The sequence below is a fragment of the Mobula birostris genome, chromosome 11 (assembly GCF_030028105.1).
Source record: "Mobula birostris isolate sMobBir1 chromosome 11, sMobBir1.hap1, whole genome shotgun sequence".
NCBI lineage: Eukaryota > Metazoa > Chordata > Chondrichthyes > Myliobatiformes > Myliobatidae > Mobula > Mobula birostris.
In genome coordinates this window covers 108902345-108918269 of record NC_092380.1, presented here as the reverse complement: position 1 = coordinate 108918269, position 15925 = coordinate 108902345, and the positions used below count along the sequence as shown (strand labels likewise).

General features: G+C 43.6%; 1 protein-coding gene across 4 annotated transcripts in view; it reads right to left on the bottom strand.

Moving 5' to 3' along the window:
- The window catches only part of LOC140205303 (doublecortin domain-containing protein 1-like), a 566682-nt gene that overhangs the window by 63919 nt on the left and 486838 nt on the right, over positions 1 to 15925 (bottom strand). For 3 of the 4 annotated variants that reach the window (XR_011887817.1, XM_072272825.1, XM_072272826.1), the window contains one exon: positions 502 to 603. Coding sequence is in view for 3 of the 4 variants with exons in the window: in XM_072272825.1 (XP_072128926.1) it covers positions 502 to 603 (102 nt within the window). In the remaining variant the exon portion in view is untranslated. Of the gene's footprint in view, positions 1 to 501; positions 604 to 5010; positions 5046 to 15925 lie in introns of those variants that run through there. The other variant, XM_072272827.1, reaches the window with a different exon arrangement.

The following is a 15925-nucleotide window of genomic DNA, read 5'->3' as shown; positions in this document are numbered from 1 at the left end:
GCCAGACAGGATGGTTTGAGTGTCTCAGAAATGGCGGTTCTCCTGGGATTTTCACATGCAACAGTTTCTAGAGTTTACAGAGAATGGTGTGAGAAACAATAAAGCATCCAGTGAACGGAAGTTCTGTCAGTGAAAATGCCTTGTTAATGAGAGAGGTCAGAGGAGAACGGCCAGACTGGTTCAGTAACTCAAATAACAATGGTGGTGTGCAGAAGAGCATCTCTGAATGTACAACATATCAAACTTTGAAAGTGGTGGGCCACAGGAGCAGAAGGCCACAAACATACAGTCAATGGACTCTTTATTAGATACAGGAGGTATCACATCATGTGGCCACTGAGCGTATATGTACTTTGATAATAAAGTTACTTTGAACTTTGAAACCTATTCAGTGGTGGGGAGGACTTTGCCTGTGATGGACTGATGCGAATAGAACTCAGGAAGTGAATAACCTAAGAGAGCTTAACCTAAGGATACAGAGTCCCCTTTCAAGTTCATTACCTTGAAGGTGGCGTATCTTGTGCTTCATCATATCAAGATCAGAGAGAACCTTCTCTTTCTGTAGCCACTGTTTTCGTTGCATCCTCAGTCTTTTGTTCGACTCTGAAATTTAACAACAGCTGTAGTTACCATTTCACTGAATGCAGGAGAGTAGATTAAGACGATAAAGCCATTTTTATAAATTACTCATACACCAGAGCTGCTTTAAAATTAAGGCTTACTTGGCAGAGAAGATGCTGATTTGAAGGAGTTTATTTTATGTTAGCAGATCTCCCAAGGACTTAGCCGCGATAACTGAGAAACTGATGTGAATCCACTTGTCTGCCCCGAGGGGCAAACTTCCCAATTTGTTAGGGCTAACATGAAAAGATGAAGTGGAGGACTCTGTATCTATTTCTGCTCAGGGAGACTGGGGGAGTATAATACTTTCCAATTCAAGATTCAAGATTGTTTATTGTCATTCGTCAGTACACGAGCGTAAAGGAGAACAAAATGATTGTTACTCTGGATCCAAATCAGCCATAAAATAAATATAATAAGCATAAAGAACACATAAAACACAATAAATATAAATACATATGATTAGCTTACACACATAGATCGATTGTATGTCCATAAAGTGACACTAGACACAGGAGTGTCTGTACAGAAGGTAACTGACAGAAAATGATAAAGTAGTGATGGTTGGAGTGGAGAGGTGGTTTTGTGAGTAGAGGTGTTGATCAGCCTTACTGCTTGGGGAAAGTAATTGTTTTTGGACTGGTGGTCCTGGTGGTCCTGGTGTGGATGCTCTGTAGCATCCCTTATGTATATAAGAAATCTTACGTACTTATATTTACTGTGTTTTTATTGTGTTCTTTATGTTATTCTGTTTCAGATTCGGAATAACAATCATTTTGTTCATCTTTACACTGTGTACTGGAAATGACATTAAACAATCTTGAATCTTGAATCAGAGTCAGATTTATTATCACCGGCACGTGTCGTGAGATTTATTAACTTAGCAGCAGCAGTTCAATGCAGTACATGATAATATAGAAAGACCAAAAAAAAGTAAATCAATTACAGTAAGTATATATGTAAGTGCACATTAAATAGTTAGATTAAAAATAGTGAAAAACAGAAATAGTATTAAAAAAAAGTGAGGTAGTGTTTATGGGCTCAATATCTATTTAGAGGGGAAGTAGCTGTTCCTGAATCACGAAGTATGTGCCTTTAGGCTTCTGTACCTTCTTCCTGATGGTAAGAGTGGGAAGAGGGAAACTTGACAAACAGTCCATGAGCAAGGTGGGTGGGATCCTTCATGATGTTATTGGCCTTTTCTGGCACTTCTCTGTATACACGGTATGTCCTTGCTGACGGGGAGGCTGGTGCTGGTGATGCGTTGGTCAGTTTTAACTACCCCTTGTGGAGCCCTCCTGTCTACTGCAGTGCAACACTAGGCAGTGACGTGCTGTGTCGTAAAGCACTCACTGTGAACCAGGAGATTGGCCGCATGGAGAGGTTTACATGACAGAATGATAGAGTATGTGAAAGCAAGGGTTTGTGTAGGTTCCCTAAAGCAAAGGTACGTTGCAAATATGCCTAGGTGTGTTGTATGACAGAGAAACTGAATGTGAATGGAATTTACCGCAGACAAGTGTGAGGTGTTACACTATGGGAGGACAAACCAGGGTAGAACTTGCATGGTGAATGGTGGGGCACTGAGGAGTGTGGGTACAACAGAGGGATCTGGGAATTCAGATCCATGATTCCTTGAAAGTGGCGTCACAGGTAGATAGGAACATAAAGGGAGCTTTTGGCACATAGACCTTCATAAATCAAAGTATGGAGTACAGGTGTTGTGTTCTTATGTTGAAGTTGTATAAGACTTTAATGAGGCCTAATTTGGAGTATTTTGTGCAGGGCTGGTCAGCTACCTACAAGGAAGATGCCAATAAAATTGAAAGAATGCAGAGAAAATTTGCAAGTATGTTGCCAGGACTTGAGGACTTGAGTTACAAGAAAAAGTTGAATAGGTTAGGGTTTTATTCCCTGGAGCGTAGAAGATCGAGAGGGTACTTGAGAGAAGTATACAAAATTATGAGAGGTATAGATAGAGTAAATGTAAGCAGGCTTTTCCACTGTGGTTGGCCAAGACTAAAACTAGAGGTTATGGGTTAAGAGTGAAAGGTGAAATGTTAAAGGAACATGAGGATAGCGAGACTGTGGAGCGTGCTGTCAGGTGAAGTGGTGCATGTTGGTTTGATTTCAGCGTTTAAACAGTTTGGATAAGTACATGGATGGAGAAGAATAGAGGGCAAAGGCCCAAGTGCCGGTCCATGGAACTAGGCAGGTTAATAGTTTGCCATAGACTAGATGGGCCGAAGGGCTTGCTTCTGTGCTCTAGCGCTCTATGACTCGAATGGTACAATATGTGAGAGCAAGTGTTTGTGTGAGTGCAGCAAGGCAGGTGTATGGTGCAAACATGCAGAGGTATCGTGTGTGAGACAGAATGGGGAAAGCATGTCACTACAGTGTGTAGCCACCAAGAGTACTACAACCTTGTCGTGGTTTGGAAGCTTGCGTGCTTCAATGACCCACGGAGTTATGCTGCCTGGAGTCAGGGCTTTATGCTTTGGCTCTTAGCAGGGTCACCCATACCATACAGGTCAAAGGGTAGAGGTCAGACTAAGAGTGGCTCAGGTTTGGGGGTTCAGTGCAGGGCTAACAACCTTGACTGGTCAAACAAAACTGTTACAGAAACAGCGATGAAGAACTCTTCTACATCTGTATGCAACAGTATTTCTTAAGTCTCCAGCTGGGATTTGCATGACTGACAGTAGTGAAAACCGAGAGGAAGTACTGACACGATGAAATAAGCCTTGAACACCTCCAGAGATGGAGGACCTTCATTGCTGCTCTAAATGCCAGCGGAACAATTGGGCAAAAGAAGAAGAACAGTGTGTGAATGAATATGAGTGTAATTGTCTGAGAATACAGTATGTGGTAGATCTTTTTTGCTGGAGCGAGACAGATAGTCTGAGATTATGAGAGATTATATCACGAGACCAACCACTGTTGTGCTGCAGAGAACAGGCAGCAACTTTGAAAGGAGAAACAGCCACAAGACCCAACCACCAATTACAGACACCACTTACTCTTGCCCACACTGCACCAGAATATGTCGATTCTAGATCGGCCCCTACAGACATCCGAGGACCCAACAATAGACAACCCCCTGGGAGAACAGCATACTCGACTCGAAAGTTCGCACTACTACTACAGGGACTACATGTAAGAGAGAGTGAGAAAGTTTGAGAGAGTGATTGAGTGAGTATGTGAGAGAGAGAATGTTTATCAAAGTCAATGTAAATTTATTATCAAATTACCTATATGTTACCGTAGACTAGCTTGAGATTCATTTCTTGCAGGAAAACAAATAGACAGAATGTATGAAAAAAATATAGCCAATGTGCAAAAGAAGACAAATCGTGCGCATAAAAAAATACTCAGAAGATGGTCAGCATAACATTGTGGGCCGAAGGGCCTGTATTGTGCTGTCATGTTCTATGAATTGTGCAGTCCTTGTAAGTAAGTCTGTAAGTACAATAGAATTTATGAAAATCTTACATAATCAAAGGCCGTCAAACAACCGATTTGCAAAAGAAGACAAATTGTGCAAATAGAAGGAAAAATACTGAGAACGTGAGTTGAAGAGTTCTTGACAGCGAATCCATAGGTTGTGAAATCAGATCAGTATTGTGGTGAGTAACGTTATCCACACTGGTTCAGGAGCCTGATGGTTGAACTGTTCCTGAACCTGGAGGGTAGATCAGAAAATAATTTGCTCCATTTACTGTTAAAGGCACTTCACATCACATGTTTTTGAGAAGTTGTTAACTACAGAAAAAGCTCCACATTACTGATAGCCTCTGGCTCATCAAGATCGTATTACTTTCTAAATTTAAATTCACTCTTAGCTAAAATGTTGACCAATGCATACAAATTGGTCTTCCTCAGTTTAAATCATATAGTTGAATTTTCTTTGATCCTTACTCTTCAACTAATACGAACATCAGGAACTGGAAAAGAGAAACAATATACTTCCATTTCTGTGACTCTTCACCCAACCTCAGGGTGCCCAGAGCACTTTATAGTAAAATAACTGTGGACTGCAGTTATTGCCTACCACTGAGCTCGTCTACAAGGATTGTGGCTACGAGAAACCACGTCTATCATCAAGGATCCCCCACCATCCAGGCCATGGTCTCTTCTTGCTACTACCATCAGGCAGAATGTCTCACACCAACAGGTTCAGGAACAGTTATTACCCTTCAGCCATCAGGCACTGAACCAGCGTGGATAACTTCACTCACCTCAACTCTGAACTGGTTCCACATCCTGCAGGCTCGCTTTCCAGGACTCTGCAATTCATGTCTTGGTATTGCCCACAAAATGCTGGAGGAACTCAGCAGGCCATGTAGCATCAATGGAAAAGGGTAAACAGTCGCTGTTTGGGCCGAGACCATTCATCTGTTCTTTATGCTTATTGTGTTTTTATGCTGCGGCAGATCCAGAGTAACAATCACTTTAGTCATAGTCATAGTCATACTTTATTGATCCCGGGGGAAATTGGTTTTTGTTACAGTTGCACCATAAATAATTAAACAGTAATAAAAGCATAAATAGTTAAATAGTAATATGTAAATTATGCCAGGAAATAAGTCCAGGACCAGCCTATTGGCTCAGGGTGCCTGACCCTCCAAGGCAGGAGTTATAAAGTTTGATGGCCACAGGCAGGAATGACTTCCTATGACGCTCTGTGTTGCATCTCGGTGGAATGAGTCTCTGGCTGAATGTACTCCTGTGCCCAACCAGTACATTATGTAGTGGATAGGAGACATTGACCAAAATGGCATGCAACTTAGACAGCATCCTCTTTTCAGACACCACCGTCAGAGAGTCCAGTTCCATCCCCACAACATCACTGGCCTTACGAATTTTGTTCTCCTTTACACTCATGTACTGAAGAATGACAATAAATAATCTTGAATCCTGAAATATTCCATTTGCATCATTGATTTCGATGTGCTGGGGCAGCCCGTAAGGGCCACTATGCTTCAGCATCAAAATATCATGTCCACAGCTTACTAAGCCTAACCTGTACGTGTTTTTGTACACGTGGCAGGAAACGGAAGTACCCAGGGGAAACCCACACAGTCATGGGAAGAACATACAGACTCCTTGCAGACAGTGGCAGAAACTGAGCCCCAATATTGATTGATAGCGCTGTATAGCACTATGCTAACCACTACACTATGGTGCCAGCCTCTTGACACACATGAGACTCCAGTTTCCAATACTGAAAACTCAGGAGGTCAATCACCATCTGTCAGGGCAAAAACCCTTTCCCCTACACTAAATTCCTCCAGCAGATTGTTCGATGCTCCTTTTTCTACTGCACTTCCCGTGTTCTTAAAACTCATCAAGATCATTATGTGCCATGCCGTATGACGTGGATGATCATGATCTTCCATCTGTTGGCCATGATTGTTCTTGGCGAATTTTCCTACAGAAGTGGTTTGCCATTGCCTTCCTCTGAGCAGTGTCTTTACAAAATGGGTGATCCCTGCCAGTATTCAGAGACTCGCTACCTGGCATGTGTGGTCACATAACCATGAGTTGTGATATGCACCAGCTGCTCACACGGCCATCCATCACCTGCTCCCATGGTTTCACATGACCCCGATCAGGGGGCACTAATTAAAAACTAGTAGTAATTTGCCAGAAAACATTTAAAAAAAATAAAAAATATAAACTTGTCATTTGTGTTATTAATCTAATAATAGAACATAGAACAATACAGCACAGTACAGGCCCAACAGCCCAAAATATTGTGCTGACCTTTTAAGCTACACTAAGATCAATCTAATCCTGCCCTCCCATATTAACCTCTATTTTCCTAATATTCATGTGTGTATCTAAGAGTCTCTTACATGCCCCTAATGTATCTGCTTCCACCACCCCTAGTTCTTGTCTCACCCAACCTGTAGGGAGAAAGCTTGCATACATTTGCCCTATTTACACCCATCATAATTTTGTATTCCTCTATCAAATCTCCTCTCCTTCTCCTGCGCTCTAGAGAATAACGACCTAACCTGTTCAACCTTTCCCTATGACTCAGGTCCTCAAGTCCCAGCAACATCCGTGTAAATTTTCTCTACACTCTTTCCAGCTAATTGATTTATTTCCTGAAGGTAGGTGATCAGAACTGCAAAGAATACTCCAAATTAGGCCTCACCAGTGTCTTACACACCTTCAATATAACATCCCATCTCAATTCACCGACTTATGAAGGCCAATGTGCTGAAAGATCTCTTTACGAATCTGCCTACTTCCAAGGAATTATGCATCTGCATACCTAGGTCTTTTTGTTCTACTGCACACCTCAGTGCCCCACCACTCACTGTTTAATTCTTACCCTGATTTGTCCTCCCAAAGTGCAACACCACACGTCAGTATGGATCCTTTAAGTTTCATACATTGATTATGTCTGTTACAACCAGAAACACACAGGCACACAGCGCCCTCTCAAGGTTAATGGTGGTATTTCTGGTGTATGGATTTCCATGGATAAAGACGGCAGTGGATTTGAAATACACACACAAAATGCTGGAGGAACTCAGCATCTATAGAAAAAAGTATAGTCGACATTTTGAGCCAAAACCCTTCGGATTTCCAGCATCTGCAGATTTTCTCTTGTTTGAGAGTGGATTGAAATGATGTTATTATAATGACTTGGAAAGTTGTGCCTAAACACACGGCAGACATGATATAAAGGACACAGCTAGTCACAGACAATCGAATGGAAAGCTTATTACCTCAACAGTCGACAAAAGTCTTATCACAAAAATCATCTCTGAGTTCCAATCCTGGACCACTGCACAGGACCAGAAAAAGCTGCAGAAATCTGCAAACTCAGCCGGCTCCATCATGGGAAACTAGCCTCCCCAACAACAAGGACATCTCCAAATGGCGATGTCTCAGAAAAGGGCAGCACGCATCATTAAGGACCCCCATGACTGAGGACATACCCTTGTCTCATTGCTACTATCAGTGAGGAGGTCCAGGAGCATGAAGACACAAACTCAACATTTTAGGAGCAGTTTCTTCCCCTCCACCATCAGGTTTCTGAATTGGCTATGAACCTCTATCTTTTTTGTTCTCTTTTTGCACTACTTATTTAATTTATATTTCTGTATTTCTTATTGTAATTTATAATTTTTTTTAATTATTATGCATTGCAATGCATTACTGCTGCAGAAAAACCAGTATCACAACATAATAGTCATAGTCATAGTCATATTTTATTGATCCTGGGGGAAATTGGTTTTTGTTACAGTTGCACCATAAATAATAAATAGTAATAAAACCATAAATAGTTAAATAGTAATATGTAAATTATGCCAGGAAATAAGTCCAGGACCAGCCTATCGGCTCAGGGTGTCTGAACCCTCCAAGGGAGGAGTTGTAAAGTTTGATGGCCACAGGCAGGAATGACTTCCTATGACGCTCTGTGCTGCATCTCGGTGGAATGAGTCTTTGGCTGAATGTACTCCTGTGCCCAACCAGTACATTATGTAGTGGGTGGGAGACATTGACCAAGATGGCATGCAACTTAGACAGCATCCTCTTTTCAGACACCACCGTCAGAGAGTCCAATTCCATCCCCACAACATCACTGGCCTTACAAATGAGTTTGTTGATTCTGTTGGTGTCTGCTACCCTCAGCCTGCTGCCCCAGCACACAACAGCAAACATGATCGCACTGGCCACCACGACTCATAGGACATCCTCAGCATCGTCCGGCAGATGTTAAAGGACCTCAGTCTCCTCAGGAAATAGAGACAGCTGTGACCCTTCTTGTAGACAGCCTCAGTGTTCTTTGACCAGTCCAGTTTATTGTCAATTCGCATCCCCAGGTATTTGTAATCCTCCACCATGTCCACACTGACCCCCTGGATGGAAACAGCGGTCGCCGGTACCTTAACTCTCCTCAGTTCCTAAGCCAGTGAGATAAAACCTGATTCTGAATCTGATTCTGATTTTGAGCATCCCTTCTTTCAGAAAAAACAGCCTCTCCTCCATTGTCAGTGTCGGCAATTGTCATTGCCTCAGTGAAGCAGCCAACATAATGAAAGCCCCCACCCACCACAGACATTCTCTCATATCCCTCCTACCACTGGACAGAAGATATGAAACACTGAAAACATGCCAGGCTCAAGGACAACCTCCCGTGTACAGTAAAGGCAATCTCTCAGCCTACCTCGTCGTGCCCCTTGGGTGATCTTGTTGTCTACCTGGACTGTACTTTCTCTGTAGCTGTATGTGTAATGTTATTTTCTGAATTCTGCTGTTACTTTTCGTTTTGACCTTTTTCAACTCAATGTACATATGTTTGGCCTGATCTGTATGGATGGCATGCAAAACGAAGCTTCTCACTGTATTTCATTTAGAGATACGGCGCAGCACACGCCTTTCCTGCCCCTCGAGCTGTGACATCCAGCAACCCACCTATTTAACACTAGACTAATTGCAGACGGTTTACAATGACGTATTAATCTACTAACTGGTGCATCTTTGGAAAATGGGTGGAGACAGAGCACTGGAGAATGCCCATGCACACACAGGGAAAGAACGTATATAACATGCCTGAAGCGGGCGGCAGAGTTGATCTCCAAACTCTGATGAGCTGAGCTGTAACAGCGTCACGCTAAGCACTACCCTAACACGAGGCCCCAAATTCCAGTACTTGTGACAATAATCAAGGGCAAACTTTATTCACCTCATACAGTACATTAGCATGTATTAGGTATTTATGGTGTGTTGTTTATAAAGAATAAAGAATTATTTCGAAAAGAGTTTGGAGTTGATTGTCAGCAAGGGGGAGATGTAATTCCCAACCCATATGGACTGTGATCTCCTGATGAGGAAGGAAAGGCTCCATTGCACAGGGAGATACAGAGGTCATGGTTGAAACATATTTGACTTTAGAAAAAGAAAGGCAAAAGAGAAATGGGGCTTGCAGCCTCGGTAGTGACAATGTGACAAAAGCAGCAAGGGAAACGGAGTTTGGCCTGGAAAGCCAGAACGTAGGGCAGCGTGCATGCAAATGAGATACAGACGAACTGGGAATTAATAAATAACTCCCCTAAACCTCTGAAGTCAATACTTCTCCTATGGAAAGAGCACGGCAGGAAGTAAATTAATTAGCTAATATATCTAATTATCATTAAGGACCCCACCACCCAGGACATGATCTCTTCTAATCTGGGAAGAGGTACAGAAGCCCAAAGGCACACACTCGGTGTTTTAGATTTCTGAACGGGCAACGAACCCATGAACGCTAACTCACTATTTTTGCCCTCTTTGTTTGCACTACGTATTTGATATTTCTTATTATAATTTCTAGTATATCTCAGGTCTTGCATTGTATTCCTGCTGCAAAACAATATAAGTGATAATAAGCCTGATTCTGAGCTTGCTAATATTATGTTCTTTAGTTAATTGGGCTGCACAATAGCTTTACCATTGAGCCAGTGGCCTGGGTTCAATTCTACCACTGCCCGTAAGGAATATATACATTCTCCCTGTGACCGCGTTGGTTTCCTCCGACATTCCAGAGACATACAGGTTAGGATTAGTAAATTGTGGGCAAAGCGTGGTGACACTTGTGGGCTGCCGCCAGCACAATCCTCAGACTGTGTTGGTCATTGATGCAAACAATGCATTTAAAATCATATGACCATAAGGTATAGGAGAAGAATTAGGCCATTTGGCCCATTGAATTTGACCTGTCTTTTCATCATGGCTGATCCATTTTCCCTCTCAGCAGCAGACTCCTGCCTTCTCCTTATATTCCTTCATGCCCCAACTAGTCAAGAGTCTATAAACTTCTGCCTTAAATATACCCTATGGCTTGGTCTCCACAGCCTTCTGTGGCAATAAATTCCACAGATTCACCACTGTCTGGCTAAAGAAATTTTTCCTCGTCTCTGTTCTAAAAGAACACCCCTCTATTTTGAGGTTGTGTCCTCTGGTCTTAGACTCCCCCACCATAGAAAACATCCTCTCCACATCCATTCTATCAATTTCACTATATGCTTTGATGTTTCGATGTACGTGTGACAAATAAAGCTAATCTTCTTCTTCCAGCTAGAACTTTGAATCAGTGGAGGGCAATATATTTGGCTTGCCTGAATTATCATGTTTCTTCACACCCAATAGACCCTGAATCCTATCCTTTGTCCTGTTTAGGTTCGACAGTGACTTTATGTCAGCGTAGCTCATGTAAAGTGTGGTGCGTGGCCAAGTGGTTAAGGCGTCGGTCTAGTGATCTGAAGGTCGCTAGTTCGAGCCTCAGCTGAGGCAGCGTGTTGTGTCCTTGAGCAAGGCACTTAACCACACATTGCTCTGCGATGACATTGGAGCCAAGCTGCCTCGGCCCTAGTGCCCTTCCCTTGGACAACATCGGTGGCGTGGAGAGGGGAGACTTGCAGCATGGGCAACTGCCGGTCTTCCTACAATCTTGCCCAGGCCTGCACCCTGGAAACCTTCCAAGGTGCAAATCCATGGTCTCACGAGACCAACAGATGCCTATATAAAGCTCAAAGTATGAGTTTTGAGTGCTTCCACCAAGTTAATGTGCAGCCTCCAGCAAAGGCTATTTAAAGAGTTTTCTCAACTGAATGTTTAAGTTTTGATTAAAATAAAGTAAGGAATTTAATGCAAAGTTATTAAACAATCATACAATAAAATTACACTGCACGATACCTGGAGACAGTTCTATGTAAAAGTGTACTGAAGCATGAAAAGATCCAAATTACAAATGTAACTGTGCAAGGTTCAAAGCAACTTGCATATAATTATTAAAGCAAAATGCTGCTGACGTTGGAAATGTGGGATAAAGCAAAAATGGCTAAATACTCGCTTCTCGCTGCTGCAGTCAGGAAGGAGGCACAGGGACCTCAGGTCCCACCCCACCACATTCAGGGACAATTACCCTTCAGCTACCAGTCTCTTGAACCGTCGTGGGTAACTTCACTCATCCCAACACTGAAGCGATTCCACAGTCTATGGCAGGGGTCCACCTGGAGTCCACAGACCCCTTGCTTCCTGGCATAAACCATATTGGAATCCCCTCATATGGACTCACTCTTAAGAACTCTACAACTTACGTTCTTGATATTTATTGCTTATTTTGTTATTATTATTATTCTTTCATTTGTTGTCTGTTGCACATTGGCATGTGCAGCTTTTTCCATCTTTGGCGTGTGCAGTTTTTCATTGATTCTATTGTTTTTCTTTGTATCAACTGTGAATGTCTGTAAGAAAATGAATCCCATGTGTACGAGCCATGTATCTATTTTCTGCTTGTATGTTATTGCATTTTGTGTTGCGTGTTTATTATGGGTTACGGTAATTTGCAATGGGGGTTGTGGCGTGGTAGGTGTAAATGAGTATAGTCACATATTCACCTTTTGTGTTGTAGCTTAGTTAGAGATAGACTGAGCAGGGCTTGGACAGTGGCTATATTTCATTAGGAGTTCGAGGAGATTTGGTATGTCATCAAAGTCACACAAATTTCTACAGATGTACAGTGGAGAGCACTTTAACTGACTGCATCACCATCTGGTATGGGTGGGTTATGGTTACTCCACAGGATCAAAATAAGCTGCAAACACTTGTAAACTTAGTCAGCTCCATCATGGACACTAGCCTCCGTAGTATCCAGGATGTCTTCAAGAAGCGATGCTTCAAAAAGGCGGCATCCATCATTAAGGACGTCCATCACCCAGGTCATGCCTTGTTCACATTGCTACCGTCAGGAAGGAGGTACAGAAGCCTGAAGGCACAGACTCAATGATTCAGGAACAGTTTCTTCCCCTCCTCCATCCAATTTCCGTACGGACCTTGAACTCATGAACACTACCTCACTAAATGCTGGAGAAACTCAACAGGCCAGACAGCGTCTATGGAAAAGAGTACAGTCGACGTTTCGGGCTGAGACCCTTTGGCAGGACTGGAGAAAAGAAGATGAAGATGTAGGAAAAGGTGTAGGAAGGGGAGGGAGGAACACAAGGTGATTGGTGAAATGAGGAGGGGGAGGGATGAAGTAAAGAGCTGGGAAGTTGATTGGTGAAACAGGGTTGGAGAAAGGAGAATCTAATTGGAGAGGACAGAGGCCATGGAATAAAGAAAAGGTGGGGAGGAGCACCAGAGGGCGACGACGGGCAGGCAAGGAGATAGGTGAGAGAGGGAAGAAGGAATGGGGAATGGTGAAGGAGAGGGTGGGGGGGGGCAATTATCGGAAGTTCAAGAAATTGATGTTTATGCCACCAGGTTGGAAGCTACCCAGATAAGCTGTTGCTCCTCCAACCTGTGTGTGGCCTCATTGCAACAGTAGAGGAGGCCATGGAAAGACATATCAGAATGAGAATGGGAAGTGGAAGTGGAATTAAAATGGGTGGCTACTGGGAAATCCCACTTTTTCTGGCAGTCAGAATGTAGGTGCTTGGCAAAGCATTTTCCCAATGTACGTTGGGTCTCAACGATAGACAGGAGGCCACAATGGGAACACCAGACACAACAGATGACCCCAACAGGTTCACAGGTGAAGTTCACCTCACCTGGAAAGAAAGTTTGGGGCCCTGAATGGTAGTGAGGGAGGAGATGTAGGGGCTGGTGTAGAACTTGTTCTGCTTGCAAGGGTAAGTGCCAGGAAGGAGATCACTGGGGAGGGACAAATGGACAATGGAGTCGTGAAGGGAGCAGAAAGTGGGTGGGGGGGGGGGAAGATGTGTTTGGTGGTGGAATCCCGTTGCAGATGGCGGAAGGTTCGGAGAATTATATGCTGGATGCGGAGACCGGTGGGGTCGTAGGTGAGGACAAGAGGAACCCATCCCTGGTAGGGTGGCAGGAGGATGGGGTGAGAGCAGATGTATTGAAATGGAAGAGATGTGGTTGAGGGCAGCGTTGATGGTGGAGGAAGGAAGGCAGCTTTCTTTGAAGGAGGAGGACATCTCCTTCACTCTGGAATGAAAAGCCTCATCCTGAGAGCAGATGTGGCGGAGGTGGAGGAATTGCGAGAAGGGGATGGCGTTTTTACAAGTAACAGGGTGGGAAGAGCTATAGTCCAGGTAGCTGTGAGAGTCTGTGGGTTTATAATGAACATCATTAGATAAGCTGCCTCCAGAGCTAGAGACAGAGATCAAGAAAGTAAGGGAGGTGTTGGAAATGGACCAGGTAAATCTGAGGGCATGAGGGAAGTCGGAGGGAAAGTGGATGAAGTTGATGAGCTCCGTATTCTCCATTCCTTCACCATTCCCTATCCACTTTACCCTCTCTCACCTTATCTCCTTGACTGCCCATCACCTCCCTCTGGTGCTCCTCCCCCCTTTTCTTTCTTCCATGGCCTTCTGTCCTTTCCTATTAGATCCTCCCTTCCCCAGCCCTGTATCTCTTTTGCCAATCAACTTCCCAGCTCTTTATTTCAACCCCCCCCCCACACCAGGTTTCACCTATCACCTTGCGTTTCTCCCTCCCCTCCGCATACCTTTTAATTCTACTCCTCATCTATTCTCTTCGGTCCTGCTGAACTGTACTCCTTTCCATAGGTGCTGCCTGGTCTGCTGAGTTCCTGCAGCACTTTGTGTGCGTTTCTGACTTTGATTGTTGACCGTTTATATCATTAATATTGTTAATTTCACTTATTATGCTAGTTTCACTAACATCACTAATTTTGATGGGTCATCATTGCTGGTTTCATAATAAAGAATTGAGCGTACTTTTTTTCAGCTTGGAACTCTATTATTTGGAGGTTCGTCATACAGTGTCCAGTCCTCCACTCAGTCTCTCAGCGGCTTTGGTGTGTCTTACAAGTAGCTGCCGCATCACAGTTGTACGTGGTGACGTACTGTATATGTACTTTGTTAATAAACCTGCTTCGAACGTTGAACTTTGAACGTGCGTAAAATACACAGCCCGCAAAGGCAAGCTGATTGAAAGGTAGAGGACAAGGGGTGGGCAGGGCAGGGCAGAAGTCGTGTGCTAGAAAGATTCAGGAGTCAAGCTATCAACAGAAAGAACACAGAACATAGAACATGGAGCAGTACAGTACAGAACAGCACAGGCTCTTCACCTTATGATGTTGTGCCCTCTATAGATGCTGCCTGGCTCGCTGAGTTCCTCCAGCATTTTGTAAGTGTTTATAATGATCCACAATTTACGTTGCTTTGCGTGAATGAATTATTACCAATTCTTTCAGTGATAACTGCAAATCTTTCAATCATCTGCTTCAGAGAGGGTGCAGAGGAGATTTACCAGGATGCTGCCTGGATTGGAGAGCAGAGAGCTTGAAAAAAGGAACGCAACAAACTCTTAACATTGTAAACCAGTGAGTTGTTTGTTATGTCTCTACCCTCACTATGAAACGGAGACACGACTTTCTCCCTTATTAGGGAGAGAGAGAGCCTGTGGTATGTCGGATACCGGGTGAATGAGTAACCTTTGGAGTACTGCAAGTCTGTGTCTTTTCTGTTGCTTTGCTGCACACTTGAGTGCTCCGTGGTGGGTGCTGATGCCCTTTTCTTTTGCTAGTGGGGAGAAGGGGGATTGTTGCTTGTTGCCACTTACATGCGGGAGGGAGGGGAGCTGGGGGGGGACTTTGGGTTCTAATATTTAACTGTCATTCATTCTTTGGGGGCACTCCTCTCTTTTCATGGATGGTTGTGAAGAAAAAGCATTTCGGGATACATTGTATACATTTCTCTGACATTAAATGTACCTTATGAGGATAGGTTGAGGGAGATAAGACTTTTCTCTCTGGAGTGAAGGAGGATGAGAGGTGACTTGATCGAGGTGTACAAGATAATTAGAGGCTTAGCTCAAGTGGACAGCCAGAGACTTTTTCACCAGGGTAAAAATGGCTAATATGAGAGCCCATAATTTTATGGTAATTGGACGAAAGTACAGGAAGATGTCAGATATAAGTTTTTGACAGAGTGGAGGGTGTGGAGAACAGGGGTAGTGGTAGAGGCAAATACACTGGGGGATATCTAAGAGACTCTTAGATGGTCACATGGATGAAATTGGAGGGCTGTGTGGAGGGGGAGGGTTAAATTGATCTTAGAGTAGGTTAAAAAGCTGGCACAATATTTTAGGCTGAAGGGCCTGCAGTGAGCTATACTGTTCTATGATCTATGCTCACGTCACACAGGGTGTGGCACATTAGCTTGGCAGATAGTGCAATCGTTTTACACCGCCAGCGATTACCAATCAGGGTTTAATTTGCAGGCGGGAGGAGAAGATGGCAGTGCGATGCAGCACGCGCAGCTCTCCGGTGAAATGATATAGTATCTGTTAAATAGAGGCCGTGGACAAT